The sequence below is a fragment of the Miniopterus natalensis genome, chromosome 1 (genome assembly GCF_054644295.1).
Source record: "Miniopterus natalensis isolate mMinNat1 chromosome 1, mMinNat1.hap1, whole genome shotgun sequence".
In the NCBI taxonomy this organism is placed as follows: Eukaryota; Metazoa; Chordata; class Mammalia; order Chiroptera; family Miniopteridae; genus Miniopterus; species Miniopterus natalensis.
Window position 1 is genome coordinate 53,777,158 of NC_142081.1, and position 20,010 is coordinate 53,797,167.

The 20,010-nt window shown below is 41.7% G+C and overlaps 1 protein-coding gene across 2 annotated transcripts in view; it reads left to right on the forward strand.

Annotated features, from left to right (window-relative positions):
- FBN1 (fibrillin 1) overlaps window positions 1-20,010 on the forward strand; it is a 229,393-nt gene that overhangs the window by 26,211 nt on the left and 183,172 nt on the right. For both annotated transcript variants that reach the window (XM_016211097.2, XM_087821626.1), the window contains exons 2-5: window positions 9,382-9,464; window positions 11,793-11,891; window positions 17,637-17,732; window positions 19,752-19,847. In XM_016211097.2, the coding sequence (XP_016066583.2) occupies window positions 9,382-9,464; window positions 11,793-11,891; window positions 17,637-17,732; window positions 19,752-19,847 (374 nt within the window). The remainder of the gene's footprint in view (window positions 1-9,381; window positions 9,465-11,792; window positions 11,892-17,636; window positions 17,733-19,751; window positions 19,848-20,010) is intronic.

Consider the following 20,010-nt stretch of genomic DNA (forward strand, 5'->3'; position numbering starts at 1 on the left):
CTCCTTAAGTTTACATGTTTGTGTTTCAATACTTTCTATAATTTTGCCAACTTTTGGCAAAGTGCAGTATGGCTTCAGCTTGAATAAATGGAGCAACTATTCCAGTAAAAGAAAATGTCATGCCAGTCCTTGAACTCGTGGGGAAAGTCAAGGGACTGTAGGGTCCTGGGAAGCAGCTCTTCAGAAGCCCTGTTTCCGTGGTGTCACCGGTCATATCCTCTCAGATGCTGGAAAGGGTCAAATCTGAGATGTGCTGGTTTTCCTGTTTTGAGGAAACCCTTCCTCAGCCTTATAGGGTCAAAGAGTAAAGTCCCAACTTCATAAACAAATACACCTCTCTCCATGTGCAGATGGGAGCACCTTCTATACAACCAACCAGGGGTGTGATGCCGGCAGGCCAGACACAGGCCCCTTCCCTCAGAGAGAGATAGGCCCAGTGCAGACTATGGCTGCAAGTCAGCCAAAGCATTGCCTTGAGAAGTCTGGGAGCCACTTGGGTGTATAGAAGTCTGGCAGCCTTGGTGTTGTCCCATTTGTTCAATCCAGGGCACCAGAAGCAGAAAGAACCCAGGCTGCAGCAGACTGGGACACGCTGCATACAGCCACGCGCTTCTGGTCTTCATGGTTCAGCATCTGCTTTTCTATTACACTGCACTGGGCTTTAAATCCCCCCCCCCTTTTTTTTTTCTTCCAGAGAAAATCACATACACTCACACGTTTCAGTCCCCCATAAGAGATGCCAACAGGATTTAAGTTGGCCATCAGTCTAAAACGACCTCCCGGATTTGGGGAACTGCCTTTGCGTCTTTCTATTTCTTCAGCTTTGTAGGCTGTGTGTGTGTGTGTGTGTGTGTCCCAGTGACCTAACTTCTTCAGTTCTTAAGTCCTTGGGCTATTGCTTTTGATCAATGCAACCCTCCCTACCCCCAAACACACTTCTGGGCAGACAGCAAATTAAACTGTTGGATGCAACTCCCTCTCTGTGCTCCCTGTGCTGTGAGTGACCCCAGCTCAGCAGTGGGAAAAGCCTCGGTCCAAACAGCACCTCCAGGCAGACCTTTCAAGGCCACCCCGTGAACGTTGTGATGGTTGTTTTTAGGAACTGGTCACACATCGCAGGCTCCGTCTGTGGCCTTGGTCAGTTACACCAACCTGCCAAAAGAAAATAGCACTAATTTGTGAACTGAAAACTTTAGTTTCATTGTTTTTAGGATTTTTGCGTTTCTTTTGCTAAAGAAATAGTAGAATCAGATATGATTTAGTCTACATTGATTTTGTATTTTCTCAAAGGAAACATATTGATCCCTGAGTTGTAAACACTAATAACTTCACTGATCAGAATAAATTAATGATCAACATGTCAGCAATGTAACCAAGGCATGAAACCATTATACTTACTGTTTAACTGCCATTGCCTTTCAAATAGGCATGAACTGTTCTCCCTTTAAATAGATTAATTTATAAGAAATAGTTCTCACTATTAGACAGACTTCCACGTTGGTGGCATTTACAGCTGGCCTATTTATGATACCAAAGGGATGGTGTTAATCTTTGTTAATTGTACTTTGTATTTACTAAGGCATTTATTTCTGTGTGCTCTAGGATATTCTAGGCATAACAGGTTCTGTTTCTCTGATTGAAGAACTGTTAGTCTGGGATCAGAGTGGGTGGGGGCAGGCTTCAGGGATGAGAACCTAGACATATAATTATTTAAAATATATAATTACAGTATAGCATTTGTAGGTTTTTGAGTTTTATGTCTGGAATTGTGTTGATAGGTTGCAAGGTGGGTGGGATTAATCATGGAGTAGGGATGGATACTGTGGGGAGGGATGGAATGACACATGAAAAGGGAAAGATGGAAGAAGAGTTTGGTTTTAGCATGTGCATGCCATGGGTGTGGGGACGTTTGCACGAATGGGGCCTGAGACGGCGACAAGGAGCAGAGCGGGAGGGTGGAAGTTGAGGGTATAGGTGAAGAAGAGAGCGGCAGGTAGGGTAGGCCTGCCTGGTAGAGATCTGAAGCTAAAAGTGAGATGTTTCACATTTTATGGAGGGCAAAGGTCTGTCTCTGGATCATAGAACAGAGTTAATCATGGTGAACATGGAAAGAAACTTAGATACATTGTCCTAGTGGAATAGAGAGGAAGTAGAAAGTCAGGAAAAAAAGAACATGATACCAGTCCAGCAATGAAACACCGGAATTTGGATGCGGGATTTGCTAATGGAGTTAGAGAATTTACGAAGAATTTCAGCAGTGGGGTGAAATAAAACTAGTGACTCCTCTAAGCAGCTGGGGAACATTAAGCCATAGCTCAGATGGTTTCCTTCTGAGCCTACTCTGGATCGTGAGGCTAAACACCCATGTTCTGGACTCTTTTAGCTCCCAGGCTGACCTGTAGCGACACACATGTCTATGTTCTTTCAAGGGCAAAGACTGTGTCTTAGTCTCTTTTTAGGGGAATGTAACAGTTTATTTATAATTGCATGGTTACGAAGTTATTATTATTTTACTTTTTAATAAACTTTTAATTTTAGAGCAGTGTTAGATTTACAAAAAAATCACCAAGGTAATACTCTGGGTTCAGTTTTCTCAGTTAACATCTTATACTGGTATGATTCATTTATTATAATTAATGAGCCAATATTGACACATTGTTATTAACTACAGTGCATTCTTTATTCAGATTTTCTTTGTTTTTAACTGTATGTCCCTTTTATGTTCAGGATCCTATCCAGGAACCCACATTACATCTAGTTGTCAATCCTTTTGAGGCTCCGTCAGTTTCTCAGACGTTCCTCGTGTTTGATGACTTTGACTATTTTGATGGATATTCAGGAATTCTGTAGATTATCCCTTAATTGGGATTCCTTTGGAAGGAAGTCACTATGCATGGTCCACAAGTAAGAAATGGGGAGTTAGGCTCCACCTCCTTGAAGGCAGAGTATCTATGTAATTTATTTGGAATCTCCAGCACATGAGATCCATCTCTTCTCTCCCATTTGTTTATTTATCCACTCATTTACTAATCACGATAGACTTGTGGATGCTTATTTATTACTTTGGATTATAACACAATAGAACTTTTGTTATTTTGTCACTCAGATGATTCTAGCTTTGGACACTGGGAGCTATTTCATTTGCCTCCTATGTCCCTTGACGTGCCCCGTCCTGTTTTTCTGTTTAGCACTTCCTTATTTTCTTATCTCCTGTTACCACAAGATACTCCAGGCTCATCTCGTGTATTTCTTGTCCAGTCTTAGAACCAGCCATTTGTCCCAAGAGCCCTGGTTCCTTCTACTGGAAAATGGCATCAGAAACCAAGATCTGGGAGTTAGGTCTGCTCATCTTTGCCATTTTTCTCTCTTACGTAATGCAGTACCTGGCCTATAGTAGGTGCTCAGTAAATACTGCTGAATAGCTTTGTGCCTGTGGGCAGGTGGTCACTCATGCACGCTGTGGTGAGCCCAGCGGTGAACTCACTGGCTGCACAGGAAGATGAGCTGGGTGATCTTGGTTATGTTGAATCTGAGGTAGGATGTTTGGTTTGAATTGCACTGAGAACAGGAACTGAAGGGGGGGGGAAGGGGGAGAAAGAGTAAGAGAGAAACAAGTGGGTATTGGCTTTAGAAGAAAAGGTAATGGAGTCACTAATCTACTGGAGATAGGAGAGAGCGAGAAGAGGTTGAAAGTTTTGCAAACCAGAATGCAAAGTTGTTCTTCTTTCTGTTCTTTTTAACTGCATGAAGTAGCTTAGAGAGGCCGGCTGGCTTGCATCTTCAAAGAAGGAAACCGGGATTGTCTGCATCCCAGCCAGTGTTGACCCAGACAATCCAGAGGTGAACCCCTGGGCCTGGAGAGCCCGGCTGAAGCTCGCAGAGGCCATGGAAGCTGTTTTCTTTACCAGGGTTTGAAGTTTCATTACTCACGTTGTTGTGACTGGCAGATGGGTTGGAACATGTGGTATTCAAATCACTTCTGGGAGATCTGACCTCTGTCTTCGGAGAGGAGGGCCAGAGTAAGGGCGCTAAAATACGGGGGAACATTTGCAAGGTTTAGTGGAGTAGTGGTGGGTCCCTTTATCAGATAGTATGTATGTTTTCTCGTTTCCTTTTCCTTTTCAGCTTGATAAAAATTTTGTCAAAGAACTAATACAATCAAGATGCGTGGCTCACAGTATATGTAGCTCATTTGTGTATTATAATTTTTTCATTATCTATCACATTAAAAAAAATATATGTCTTTATTGATTTCAGAGAGAGGAAGGGAGAGGGGGAGAGAAAGACAGAAACATCAATGATGAGAGAGTCACTGATCGGCTGCCTCCTGCACGCCACCCACTGGGGATCAAGCCCAAAACCTGGGCCTGTGCCCTGACTGGGAATCGAACCATGGTCTCCCGGATCATGGGTTGATGCTCAACCTCTGAGCAACACCAGCCAGGACATCTACCCCATTTTTTACCCTGAAAATTAATTTTTTGTAAAACTCTGGAACAGTGGGATATTAGGATATTGCCTAGAGTTAGACGGGCAGCTGGGCCCTCTTTATTATGTGGGGCATATGCCTTTTGATATGCCTTCACAATTATATTCACGGGGACTAAGTCATAGTTTTCCTTGCCAAGGTCAAGAAAGCAGGCGACTCATGGAGCAGTGTCTGCCTCATTCACCTTTATCTAATCTTTAGTATTCTCCTTGCCCAAGGATTCAATCACTTCACAGGCTAAGAAACTCATGCATATGCAGTAAGAGCCCCTGAACTTGTTTTTATTACCCCAGCCTTGTCTGAAAAGGAGTTTGCACTTGGGATAGGAAGCAGAAAGGCTATCTCGCTGTAAGAGGCCAGACTCGCAGAAGTGGGTCCTGGCTAAGAAATTTGGACACACTGCAGACATTTGGCACAGAGGCCAATTCTTGCAATAATGTGGTCAGACGTGGTAGAGCCCAGCTGTTTGCTCCATCGAGAGGGGGCTTTAGCTAGCTCACACAGTCTCTGAGTGCTGTGTCTGAACTGCATCCAAATACCCAGCCTGCGGAGGCTCACCCATCCCCCAGAGCCATTGGAAGTGGGTTGTTACAGAGCACAATATCCACAGCAACCTGTAAGAGAAGTTATAAAGATGCAGCAATTTAAAAAATGTAACCTACAGTGGTGACATGGAATATAAATGCATTTCCCCCATGTACTATTAGAATACAGCTATCAATAATTTATGCTTTATCTTTGGTCTATTGATGGACATTTTGTGATTTTTGTTACACCACCATGAATGCTGTTGGGTGAAAGGTCATCTTGTTTCCTACATACACCTCTGCCTTAACATGGGAGTTAAGAGGGTGTATTTCTGAGTAAGGTTTCCTGAGTTCAAATCCCCATTCTCTACTTCCAAGCTGTGGGACCTTGGCCATTTGTGTAACCTTCCTAAGCCGTAGCTTCCTCAGTGTTAAATATAATAATAGAACTTACTCAGAGGGTTGCTATGAGGATGAAATAATGTGTCTTTAGGATTTATCACGAAGTCCTTTCCCCTTTGAATGTTACCTTTAATTTGCTGAATGCCACTGCCACCTGCATGGAGCCTTAGTTCTGACTTTTTTTTGGTGGCAGCCTAGTGGGTGTGGCTGATGAAGTGATGAGGCAGAGAAAGAGGTATATGAACACTACACTTCCATTTACCCCAAAAAAGTAGCCTCATTAAGGACTTAGGTCCTTGGCTAATGTTTTTTGTGCTGAAACCTTAAAGTCTTTTGTAATGGAAATAATCCAACATGTCTACTTTAGACTTTACATGTCTTGATGCTTTCCAACTTAAATAAGACATCCATTTACTTCTAGATCTAGAGCTGTTTTTTTAATGTGTGTAAGTAGAAGAGATGCCACCCAGCTTGTTTGAGCGAGTTCTGTTAGTTTGCAGTTCTCAAGACCAAAGTCAGCAGAGGAGAGATCTTAATATCTTTGCAATGCTTTGCATTTAGCCATATAACAGAGTAGTATTTAGTATTGTTAAAGAACGAATGGTAATGAGATGAAAACAATCATACTGTGAGGATGTTGGTTGAAACAACTGAAATTAAATTATATATTACTTATTATAAAAGATTAAGTTATGAAACAATAAAAAGTCAGAGCATGCAAACTAAATAAATCACAATTCAACATTATCTAGAATCATAAGAAATGCAGTGAAATGAAAATGTGGTAACTAATGAAAAGGACTGTGATAACTAATAAAGCAGAAAGTACCCTGGTTTTAAGATGTTCACACTTTTAAAATAAGTTGTTGCTTTAAGTGAAAAGTGATGGGCCCTGGCTGGTGTGGCTCAGTTGGTTGGGCGTTGTACAGCGCACCGAAAGGTAGCGGGTTTGATTCCCGGTCCGGGAACATACTTGGGTTGCAAGCTCCACCCCATTAAGGGGCGAACAGGAGGCAGCTGATAGATGTTACACTCTCACATCGATGTTTCTCTCTCCCTCTCCCTTTCTCTCTCTCTCAAATTAATTTTAAAAATCTTTAAAAATGATGATTAAAGTATAACAGTGTATATTTAAAAATGAGCAGTTATGGATGGGCATTAAAGTGAGAAACCAAAACAACTCTCTCTCCACTTCCCCAGATCCTCAGCTCTTAAGGAAACCAGTTTCCACCATTTCTGTTTTTAGTTCTATTTATCTGCGTGGCTCCATCTACTATGCTTGTACCTCTCTGCCTAGATTTGACAGTACCCACTGGCTCTTTGCCATGAAAGATGGGGACATAGCTCATGTAGATATAACATCTACTATGTTTAGTCTGTAGGTTGATTCTAAACACTGAAAAAACAATGACTATATTTTTGTGATTTTTCAAATACCTTGGAAAACCTTTTGAATATCTTGCTTTGCAGAACTAAAATTACTGATTCTGGACTCCTTTTTTCTTAACTTTTGTTGTTACTCCATATGTGTTGTTACTCCATAAATATACTCATTCTTGTCAAACAATATGTCCTGATTTTTGTTTGAAAAACATAGTTATTCTGAATACAGGACACCCTGCAAAGGCTCAGGGGGTCCTCTGAAGTTATTCCAGGGTTTGGTTTGGGATTGGATTTGATCCAGTGGGATTGTTTGTTGTAAACGGGCTGTTGGTGGGGGAAGGTTTGAGGTGGTTGACTTTAGCCTGGATTGTCATTTTAGATTGAGAGAACATTTATGAAATTTGGAAGGGTTGAGTTACCTCCCACCCCCAGCCCCAGCTTCCTACCCTATCTTTCATCTTCGTTTCCAAGATTTTGAGTTGCCCTAGGAAATTCTGTGCCCTTTGAGCTGAAGTTTTGGGCACTACTTTTGTCACAGGAGGGGGAAAGGATTGAGAACCATTGGCTAAGAATTCTTTTTTAAAAGATATATATTTATTGATTTCAGAGAGAGGAAGGGAGAGGGAGAGAGAGAGAGAAACATCAATGATGAGAGAGTCGTCATTGATCGGCTGCCACCTGCGTGCCCCCTGCTGGGGATCGAGCCCGCAACCCGGGCATGTGCCCTGACCGGGAATTGAACCCCGATCTCCTGGATCATAGGTCGATGCTCAACCGCTGAGCCACGCTCGGCTGGGCCACTAAGAATTCTTAATAAAATCTTTTCTTTCTTCCTCACTCTCTTATGGTTCCTTTGGCTGAGTAGGTAATTTGGTCAGAAGATGATTCCCTCGTGATGATAATGCTGCAATGCATTTTCATTGTTCTCATAGACGAATAAAGCTCTCCTATCCATGATTTCATCTGATCCCTGCCCTCCCCACTCAATATATACAAGGCAGGCATTTCATTATCCCAGTGTGTAGAGAATTAAACTGAGGCTCAGAGAGGACCTAAAGTCATATAATGTGCATATTAAGTCTCTGTCCAATCATTTTCTGCTTGGCCTTGGAGAAGCCCTGGGCTGTTTGGTATGGATTTAGGGTCCTTTGCCTGGCCCCTCAATCTTTCTTCCTACTTCTCTTTCTGACGTCAGCATCAGTCCATATGAAGTATGCGTTTTGCCCTGCAGAATGTTTCAGGGTCTCTTGGACTGACAGAGGAGCACAGGACAGGGCAAAGACCTTACCTTTGTTCTCAGTCCTGCATGTGGTCCCACTAGTGTGTTCTGAGGAAGTGCAGGCGGGTTCTGTGCTTTTGCAAATGGTCTGCATATACAGGGAGAATGTGAGTGCATCCCGACCAGAAATACACCTTAGCTATGCATTTGCTTTTAAAGGCTTATGCTTATGGGACTACAGTAGGCCAGCAAACCTTGGAATAGCTCCTAGTTTGTGAAATTGATTGGAAAACATTTGACCTTCCTCATTAGTCCCTGAACTTGAATGCTTAGGCCTTCAGAAGTGGCCAATTGTCATCTGCCTTAGTTTCCATTGTGAATTACTTGGGTCTTCACCTGGTTGCTCCCTTAAATTTTTAAATATGGATCATCTGGATTGTGAATGGAGGCTTTGCTGTAAGACGTGTGATGAACTGTCTGTAAACAAGAAGCCCAGAGTGATGTCGACTTTGTTTTCCTGTAACTGCTGATATCAACTGTGTTTCCAAACTTTGGCTAGAGAAATATTTATGTGTTTTGGTTTTTATTTATTCTTCTGATGTCAGGATTTGCATTCCTGTAATTCTAGTGGAGGGGAGAATTCAGGCATTCTTCCTTTACAGAGGCGAGCTGGGCCATAGGGAAAAAATATACAAGGCTTCAATGAATAGAAATTTAAAGTCTCACATGCAGTAGATTTTATGATGACCTTTCTTAACTAGATTGGTAGGAAGTTTATTGTTTAACTTATGCTCATATAGTTCTACAAATATCTATATCTGTGTATGGTGATAGAAGGCCCTCCACCCCTGTTTTTTATTTCCCTGATATGCTTGCTACATGCACAGGTGACATTAAGGGATATCCTTAGTGATACCATTATGTTAAAGTGTCTCAAACTAAAAAGCCAGTTTTGAGTCCCTTGAGTTTACTTTTCTCTGTCTGCAAAGATTCTTCCTATTCTTTATTTTATTAAAAATTAAAAAAAATCCTCACCTGAGGATATGCTTTTTTATTGATTTTTTAGAGAGAGACAGGGAGAGAAGGAGAGAGAGAAACATCTATGTGAGAGAGAAACATCAATCGGTTGCCTCCCATAGGCGCCTGACCGGGCATCAAACCCATAAGCCAGGTATGTGCCCTGACCAGGAATCGAACCCACAGTCTTGTGGACAGTATAATGCTCCAACCAACTGAGCCACTTGGCCAGGGCCATCCAGTTCTTATAACTCAGGAAGTTTTGCTTTTATTTGGTTATAAGTTCTTCCTTAAAAAAAATTATAGAATTCTTGTAATGGAATTTTTGTTGTTGTTTGTTTCAGACCCAATGTCTGTGGATCACGTTATAATGCTTACTGTTGCCCTGGATGGAAAACCTTACCTGGTGGAAATCAGTGTATTGTTCGTAAGTAAACAGACAATCTCATTCTTCGAGGTCTTCTTTTGTTGTTTGGTTGCATGGTGATTTTTTTAGTATTTGGTCCTTTGTAACTGCATACTGGTAATATGTGTATCGCAGCGCCTTCCAGCTTTAAGGTTTTCCTGCTTTCTCTGAATCCAGGTTGGGAAATACACTAACTTGGTCAGACCACTGTTACCTTTTAACTCAGGGACTTCCTTTAGAGTATTTCTGAGATACAGGGACTAGAGCTTTAGCGCACTGGGGTACTTCGGTCAGTGTTGCATGTCATCGCATCTGCTGTGCCTGGCTGCGTAGAGTATGTGATCACTTGGAAGGGATTGTGAAAGAAGATTACCATTGCTGCTTTCCTCATTGTAACTTCCCACTTCGCTGGCCATCCACAAGCCTACCCAAACCTTGTACATTGATTTTGTGTGGTCAAGGCCAAAGGCAGACCTAACCTTGGACAAGAGGGAGAGGAAGCAGATAGAACATCAGATGAAGACCGGATGATAGACTAGGGAAGACCTCAAGCGGTACCAGGGATTCCTCTGTTGACTGTGCTGCTGCGGAAAACCTCCAGATTCTCCAAGTATCCCATAAATGTTGAGTGGTGCGCCACATACCAGACCAGATGTTATTTAATGGAGATACCAAGTTAAATTAGTTATGGCATCTGGTCTCCATCAACCTTTACAGTCGTCATACCTATCAAATAATTTTCAGTTTTCAGAAAGCTCCATTAGTATAATGGGAGAATTTAGAGCTGAAAGGACATGGAGGAATCACTTAATCCACCTTCTCACTTGGCCAATGGTGGTCTGTGGGAAAGAACAGACTATTTCAACCAATATTCTCCTGGTGACCTGAAAAAGTTAAACCTTTTTCCAGTTTTTTAAAATTGATTTTAGAGAGAGAGAGAGAGAGAGAGAAAAGGGGGAAAGAGAGGGGAGGGAGACATGAATTTGTTGTTCCACTTATGCATTCATTGCTTGATTCTTGTATGTGCCCTGACTGGGGATTGAACTGGCAACCTCAGCATATCAGGGTGACTCTCTAACTAAACTACCTGGCCAGGGCCCTTTTCCAAATTCTTGATTTTGACCAAGAACAACTTGTTCATTTGGCACATTGCGGTGTATTTCAAAAATAGTTGAGTCCATAAGAAAAGGATATAATGGTGTTTGGAGTTTTCTAAATGAACTTTACCACAGAACCCTTTCCCTGGTGTTCTGTAGAATCTCTGAGAAATGCTCTCTTCAGATATTTACATAAATGTTTATAGGATCCGTTGACAGCTTATTTCTTAAGAGTTTTCAGTCTCCATCCATAGACATTTTGATGTCTCAATGCATTTTCTATGAAGTGTATCATATTTAGCCTTGCACTTCTCAGTTGACTCTTGCAAGGTTGTGTAGGAGTCTGAGGAAAGGATCATGCCTAGGAGTATAAAATGTAGTGACAAGTCTTATTTTGGTGATAAATATCCATCATTTGCTGTTTAAACTTACTGTTTTGGCCACTAGCAAAATGAACAGCTTCCTGACTGTGGAATCGGGACCATTGCAGTGGGTTTCAGACTTCTCTCAGGCTGTCGACGTGATTCACAGTTGGACTAAATGCAAGATCAAAGCCGCTCTGTAGATCATATGTTCTCAACTAGTGGGATCTGATCTCGGGAAGTGGGCTTAGCAGGCCACAGCATTTTTATGCAAGTTATTAAAGATTAAACATTTGTGATAAAATAGACTTCCAAGAATACTATGGTGATTTTTATACCATTAAATCTTTCTTTATATATCTTTATTGATCTCAGAGAGAGGAAAGGAGAGGGAGAGAGAGAGGTAGAAACATCCATGATGAGAGAGTCATTGATCTGCTAGCCCGCAACCCGGGCATGTGCCCTGACCGGTATTCGAACCCCCATCGCCTGGATCCTAGGTCGACGCTCAACCGCTGAGCCACGCCCGGCCGGGCTATACCATTAAATCTTAAAGTTGATGTAAAAACAATGCTTGTAGGTACAGAAATATGTTTCGATGCATGCCTTTTTGTTTGTTTTGTTTTCCCTTCAAAGGATGTCTGGGGCTTAAAGAGAGGCAGAGAACGGCTGATATGGATAAGGGAGTTACCAAATTTTACAGCCCAAGTTTATTTAGTCCAACAGATTTGTTTTGCAAATGAATAAACCTGAGGCCTAAGGTCCCAAAGTCAAGATGGCAGAGTTAATGAGGAGCCTGAGAGCCCAGGTTTCCTCGTTTGAGGACTGGGTCCCTGTCAATCACCGAGCGCTGAAGCCCTGAGCTAACCGACCTCTGGTTTTGTTCACAGCCATCTGCCGGCATTCCTGTGGGGATGGATTTTGTTCTAGGCCAAATATGTGCACTTGCCCATCTGGTCAGATATCTCCTTCCTGTGGCTCCAGATCCAGTGAGTATAACATGTTATTATATATAATATTATTTTATGTGGTTACGCCCTATTTTCTCTTAAATTTGCTTTTGGCTTTTCTCTCGCCTGCAATACATTTTTCACTAGAACATCTGCCTTCTCTGTTTTACCCAAAATACTTGGAATGACTTTTCTTAATCTGGCCCATTTCCCTCCTTCACTCTTTATAGGGGAATTGCTGTATGGGACATGGTTACTATGAGCAATAGAAGGATTATGACCTTCTGTGTAGGTATTGCCTTAGTTATCTTTGTATTGCCAACGTAAACACAGTAAAGATGCTCAATGAAATGGTTGTTTAATGAACATTTTGGCTCAAGCAAACTAGGCATTCTTCCTTGTGGTACTGAAATATGAATCTGATTAAACACTTTTTAAAAACTCAAGACCCCTGCCTTTGCAAGAAGAAAACGCAAGAAGTCGTTATGGCAGTTTCTGGGGATGATTTATCGTGAAGCCCAAATGTGTTTTCCCTTTCAGAATTTTACCACTTTGTTCATTCTGTGGGCCAAACAAATATTTGCAGTTCATTCCTCAGAATCTTTGCTTCCTTGTTCTTTAAATGTGGGGTCCTCAGCAGTGAATTAGGGGAAATGGAGGGGTTGGGAAGGAGGAGAGGCATTATTGGTTGTTAAGAAGTTGAAGGTCATGTTCCTCAACACTTTGACACTCCCCTTACAGTGTGTTCTGTTTTTGACAAGGTTTTAAGGAAAAGTATTGTGGAGTAAGTTCATTCTCTTTTTTCTATTGCAAGTAGAGACTTCAGCGTGGTCAAGGTTCATCACCCATTAAGAGTCCTAACATTCAAGCGTGGCTCTTATAAGCCAATTAACAGGATAAGGCAACTAGTGCTGGGCAGCAGACCCTCTTGGTGCCCACTCACATACCTTGGCATTCATGGGTGAACACAGATGACTCTGCCTGAGGCCTCTGTAAAATTTTCCTGGCCAGGGAGCATGCCAGGTCTGCATGCAGGGCAAGAAAGAAAGGCTGGGGGTGGGGGTGGGGGCGGTTAATGGCCCTAGAAGCAACTCCTAACCAGTGACAGATGGAGAGTGTTGGAGAAGTGCCCTAGCTTCCTTGCCTCTCAGTTTGCATGACTATGAGGTGTATTCTGCACTGTCTCCTGAAGTCCTCCCCTTGCCCACAGTAGGAATAGGCTTCATAATGTATTTTTATTAGTTTCCTTCTCTTCCTTGTCTCACTTTCTGATTCTCTTATCAGTGTTTCCTGAAATTACTTCCAAAATAAACTACTCAAATTTAAATTATTGTCTCAGAATTTGTTTCTGGTGGAAAACTAGAACTAAACACAGACAGTCATAGATCGGGATAGAGCTTCCCTCCTCCCTTGGGCTGGAACTCATTTGCTTATTGCGCTGAGTGTAGCATATTCGTATTTGATCTCAGCTTGGTTTGAATGTATGTCCTCCAAGCAGCCACACGTGGAAACTGTACTGACTCTCCAAGCATGGGAAGCTGCTGTAGCTAGTCTGCAGGAAGAAGTGACCCTTTGAACGGTTTCTCAGGGAAGTGGAGGATTTATACGGACAGGGAGGAAAGGAGTGGGTGGAATCTGCTCAGACTGCTCCATGAGAACAGTTGAGTTCTTTGCTTTCTAGTCTGCCCTCTATGGAAGTGCCTGTATCACTATCATACCTATCATATAACTTGCCTTTCTCTGGCCCTTTCCCAGCTCTGGTTTTTTTTGTTTTTTTTTAAGATACTTTAGTGAAGTTGCCCTTCTGAGTGTTGTGTCTTTAGGCAGCATGGGGTATTTATGCACTTAAGGAAAATGTTACCTCTTTCCCTGAAAATCTTTTTTTGTCCTTCAATGACTCTGGCTGCCCCTATGGACTGTTGTCTCAGGTGGAGAGTCCAGAAGTTAGTCCAGTTGGTTAATTTGCCCGTCTTGTGCTTTTCCTAGTTCCTAAATTAAAATCACCTGCTTGCAGTACCCATGCTTATTTGCAAATTGCTCCCAATGTTCTGTCTGCCCCTTGTGCCTGCCAAGATGATGGCAGGTCTTTGGAATCATTTCCAACCTAATGCATCCCAAAGAAAATCATTACCTGGGTATTTAGACCTAAGTGCCAGCCTTGCACGTCTAGTTCCATTACTGTGCTCACATCATTCTCTTCTGATTGGTTATTTGAAGAATTCATTTTCACTGGGCTGTGGTCCAAAGAAAGTTTCTTTTACTCTTCCTGATGCCTGTCAAATGGAAGGCATTCAGTATTTGTTGAATGACTGAAATGACTGACTGACATCTGGAATGAACATAAAATTCATTGGGGCTCCTACATGGATCCAGGTAAATGGCAACATTTTTTGTTAGTTCTAGGATGCTGAGCCTTACTTGAAACCATTTGAGGGGAATTCCATCTTCAAGGGGAAGTCCACACTGGGGCCTCATGAACCTCATGGGGCAGCCTGCACACTTACACTTGGTGTCCCCCAGTCTTTCCAGTTTTTGGTAAAACATTAACACATATTGAGTTTGGCAATACATTCTGACTTGAGCATCCAATAAATTTAGAGCATCTTTTTTATGGCTTTAAGTAGAGCTAATATTTTTCAATTGGCTTTTTTAGAGACATAGAACTTGGTCTCCAAATTGCCAGACATCTGGAATTCTTGTTGACATCAGAGTAAATTTAGAATATGCATCAATGGCAGAATTCAATAAAAAATAAAACCAATTTGTGTATATATATATATACTCTCTGAGCTGTTCCTGCTGTGTAGTGAGGCCCTGAGTACTTGCTCTCCCTGAAGATCTGAGACTCACAAAGAGTGCAGTTTCTTTGGAAAACACGTGTATGGCCAGGCAGGTGTGATTAAGATCTGTTATCTGTGATGAGCTTGCTCTCCTGGGCCAAGGACTTGTGGCTCATTGATTTACTTGGACCACTAGACTAACTGTGCTCTATTGTTTCACAAGTCTGACCAAGTGGTTTTATATATTAAAGGAGAAAGAATGTTTTATGCTGGAAGAGGTTCACTTGGAAGACAGGGCAGAAAATATATATAAAAGCATATTAGAGAGGCTTTTATTATATTTATTATATTTAAATACAAACTTATCATTCTTCCTGGAAAGAAGAATTCATTCAATTTTTTAATTTGAACAAATTATGTAAAGTCATTATTTAAACTACTGTTTTAGCCTTTTTATCTCAGGGTAGCTAAATGGCTTTGTTGCTCATGTGGGAATGGAAATTAGCTTTTGGCATGAGCCACGTTAATTGAAATCAGTTTGTGGGTTGAGTTCCTATGCTGCCTGACAGATGACATCATTTCCTGTGCTTTTCCCAGTCCTCACTGTTTTGCTAAGATAGGATGGAGCTAAGTTTAACTTCAAATTTTAAAGCAACTACACACCTTTTCCTGACCTACTTAGAATACTATCCAAATTTTTCACCAAACCATTTCTTTTGTGTACTTGCAGATAGTTTTTTTAGTTAAAAAGCATTTTGACTGAGACGTTTTAATGGAATCATAGAAGCCTAAAATAAGAGTTTGTTTTAATCAGTTTCCTAGGTTGCTGGACTTCTATAACAAAGGAGTTATTTCTGCTTTTATACACAGGGAAACAAAGATAAAAATATTTTTAATAGCAGCCTACTTGGGGTTGTATAAACGCTAAGGACACAATGGGCAAATTCCCAGTCTTAGTTTTTGAGCATAGCTCTTGATATCATTATGCAGTAGAATGATTTATATAAATAGAGGTTAATTTAGTAAAGTTTTTACATCATCTACAAATAGACAAGGACTACTCTGAGCACTTATGGAGATATAACTAATAATCATGATGCTCCCCACTCTCAGGAAGCTTTTAGACAAATGGGCTGGGGATAGGAAAAATAAAATCTGATTATGTAATATGCATTTCTAAAGAGAAGTATAAAGTGCTCTGGGGTCAGAGGTGAGAGGGCTCATATCTAGGAGGGAGGCAGGAGAGAAACCAGAAAAGATCAAGGGGGAAAAGAGATGTTTGTTTGCAATGAGTCTTGGAGATAGGTGGGATTTCAGTATTTGGTGAGAACTGTGTATGCTTTATGTTGGGAGTTGAGAGCTAGGGTCAAAGAGACAAAGGGACAGGTTAAAGAGGAGAGTCCATAAAGAGACCAGCACAAGCAAAATGCCTGGCATTTTGTATGGCATGTAGTAGACACTCAGAAATATTTGTTGAGTGAATAAGTGACTGATAAATAGATCAGGGACTGGGTCATAGGACATATTGGAAATTTTCCAAGGAGCCCTGAAAGGCCTATGGGGAGGGCCTTCCTGGGAAGGGCTTTGGATGCTGAGAGATGGAGGTTGTTCCTAATACAGTAGAGATAGCGAGCCTTTGATGGTGTTTCAGTAAATGTGTGACCTGTTCTTGCAGAGGTGCGTCACTTTCAACTTGACTTCTCTCTATGCTTTGTGAGGGCGTAGTAAGTAGTGAGTTCCCTCACCTTCCTTTCCCGGTTGTCATGCTGAGATTTGTGTAGCTCCTTATGAAAATGGCCCTTTCTCCTGAAGTCAGCAGCCGCTTTTTGATACTATCCTCTGCATCCTTACAAGCATGCTGGAGAAGGTGGCTGCTGGAGAGTCCACCCTCTGCTCCTGGGAGAAGATTTGGCCTCCATGCTCCAAGAAGACTGAGCAGAACAAATTTAAGCCCTTGATTTTTGCTCTTGTACAGAAGAAGGATTCTCTTCTTATGTAAAATTGTTGAGCCTTTTTCTCTGGGAATTTACTCCCATGTCGTGGAGGACAGGGCAGAGTAAGCCAGACCTCCCATGCCTGGTCCCGGTCTCCTTGTATAGGGTTGTGTCTACAAGGATCGAGGATGAATTCAATCAAGCCTTCCATCTTCTCTAAGGAGGGTAGTTACTGTTTCTGGAAGACTAAGGAACAGCCTAGGATTTTGAAAGTGATCTTAGCATGCCTGAGTGACTGAAATAGAGACAGCCTGACCACTAGAGAAATGAGAGCCCACGCCTTGGTCACGCTCATAGGTGTCCTTTCCTCCAGCTTCTTCTAGGGTCTCCTGGTCTCAGGTCTGCCTGCCTGCCTGCCTGCGGTCTTGTCCTGTCCTGGGCCCTGAAGCCCCCACTTCTGTAGGCGACAGTGTGAAGAATGAATTTCAAACACTTCAGGTCTTATTTGGCTTAAGGTTACAGTTGAAGCAAGCAGCTCTTTCTGAGCCAAGTCCAGCCGTCGCCATTATCAGGCAGTCTTGTTACCAAATGTCGTTGTAGGGGGTTTTTCCTTCTTTTTTGCTGCTGCCAAAATTTTTTCCAAAAATGTTCCTTGGACTTTGTCACCTCTGACTGTTTTCCTGGGCACCTATCTGGGATTCTAAATCTTTCAAAAGAAAAATTACTGCCCTGGTAATCTTGTCTCCTGTGGTTACTCAAAACACTACTTTCTTGGTATAAATTACAGAAATGGTATTGAGTGGTAAGTTCTGCTAAATTAGGGAAGTCATTTAGTGTGATTAGAGTAAATGACAAAGAAACAGTTTCACTGCATTGTAAATTATTTTATACACACAAAACATAACATGCTTAGCATGGTCAATTAGGTTACTTCTGAATAAATATATGAGTCGTGATAAATCATTTTATTTTCTCTTTAGATCACTATAAATCAGCTTCTATGAACTGTTGCAATCTATGCACTTAAATTAAAAACTTAAATCATTTTTTTTTTCTTCTTTCTTTTCAAGTCCAACACTGTAACATTCGCTGTATGAATGGAGGTAGCTGCAGCGATGATCACTGTATATGCCAGAAAGGATATATCGGGACTCACTGTGGACAACGTAAGTAAACCATAGCTACAAGTATTCCAGATGTTAACCCATGTAGACAAATATGTAGACAAAAGAATACAGAGATAAGCGCTGATGGGTGTTCTTTGATTACCCGGGACATGACCTTTTCACAGATGTCCAGTGACCCTGCAGGTGAATGGGTCACGTACTCAGCGCACGTAGCACCAGTTCTCTAGCAGGAACCTTGGGAACGGGCTATGTGATTCGTTTGCCTCTCATTTATCGTCACCACCCCACTTACCTCATCCCTTCCATTTACAAGCACCACAGAAGGTGCAAAACTGGTGTTCATTCCAGCTGTATACCTTCCATTTGATTGCTGAACCTCTCTACCTGAATTTTCAAGAAGTATCTCAAATAAAGTGTCTCAAAAACCAATCTCATCTTTCTCTGCAAACGTCCTTTCTCTTGATCAGGGGTATCTGGACCTCTCTAGTTTCCCAGCCTAGATTCTGCTGCTCTAATGGGCATCGCATGGTGTTCAGGTTGTTGGTTCATTCGCGAACACTGTTTGTTGTGTGTTTGCTCTCTATTAGTCTCTGTGCTTTGCAGAAGATGAAAATTCCTTTTAAAAAGCTCATTATTTTTATTACACCAAGATAAAGATATATACTCTGTAGAAAATTTGGAAAAGTTCAGAAATATAAAAAAAACTATCCATAACCCCATCATTTCAGATATGACCTTCTAGTCTTTTAATGTGCCTGATACATGAGATCTTATCCTATACATACATTTTCATACTACTGTTTTACTATTTTATTAGAAGTATGTTCTGTGTTACTAAGCATTTAAAAATACATTTTAATGGTTGCACAATACTCTATTATATGGATGTTTTAGTATTTAATGAATTCTTAATGATGAGTATTTATTCGTGTTGTTTCCAATTTTTGCCTTTCTATATATAATGGTATGATTAATAATGCTATTAAAAATAAGCCAAAATCTATATAATGCCCTCTCGACTGTCTACACACTACAGCGACTGAGTTTTGTGAAGGCTGCTAAAGTAACATGGAGAGAGAAAAGGCAGGACAGCCTCCCCAGTGTGAGACACCCTTGAGCTGAGTCTTGAGGGTGGGCTAGGAGTTCACTTGTCAGGTGATGGGAGATGGGCCTTCTAGGCAGATGGCCAGATGGGCCAAAGTACTGGAGCATGACCCAGCGTGGGCTGCTGACGTGGCAGGTGCTTTGGTGTTGCTAGAGCTTCAGTGCTAAGGGGAGTAATGGGAAGGGAGATGAGGTCAGAATGGAAGTCGTGGGCCAGGTTTTGAGGGTCATTACGCACACCATGTGGATCCCTGGAAGGGCAGTGAGATAACAACCAACATCTGGAACAGCAGCATCCGTCTACTGAGCTACTCACTCTGTGCTTACTATGTGCTTGGCACATTTTCAGATTCTTCACATGTATTAACTTATTTACTATAACAACAGCCCTGAATGCCTTTGAGTTTCAAGGACAACAATGATTAGACATTTATATAACTTATGAAGTGATGCCCCGATAAGTCTAGTGCCCACCTGATACCATACATGGTTATTACAATATTATTGACTATATCCCCTGTGCTGTACCTTGCGTGCCTGTGACTGGTTTGTAGCTGCCAATTTGTACTCCTTAATGCCTATGCCTTTTCAACCATCCCCTTCGTCCCACTCCCATCTGGCAACCATCAAAATGTTCTCTGTATCTTTGAGTTCAGTGACATCTTTTATAGAGCACCATTTTAGATGCAGAACTGAAAGCATTGCTCCTCTGCCTCCCAGAATGAAACTGTCAGCATTACCACAGGTACAAACTCACCTATCCAGGCAGTTTTACCTAATTGTTGACTGAGGGACATCGAGGAGCTGGAACTGTTGAGTAACTGTATAAAACACTTACCAGGGTGATTGTTTAGATTTTTTATTATTGTAGTCCTTTCAGGGGGCCGTGCGTGTTATTTCATTAACATCCACTCTCAGGGAAAGCCTCTCAGCTTCTCTCTCCTTATTTTCCAGCTGTCTGTGAAAGTGGCTGTCTCAACGGAGGCAGGTGTGTGGCCCCAAATCGATGCGCGTGCACTTACGGCTTCACTGGACCCCAGTGTGAAAGAGGTAATTTTTAAAATAGGAATCGGTATATAGATATCTGGTTGCTAAAGCTATTAATGATTTAAACACACCTTGGGCTTGTGCAGCTGCTTCATGACTTTTGCTGAACTTTGAGGGCCTTTCTGAATTGTCACGGGGAAGATTCTTAGGATGACAAGACAGTGGC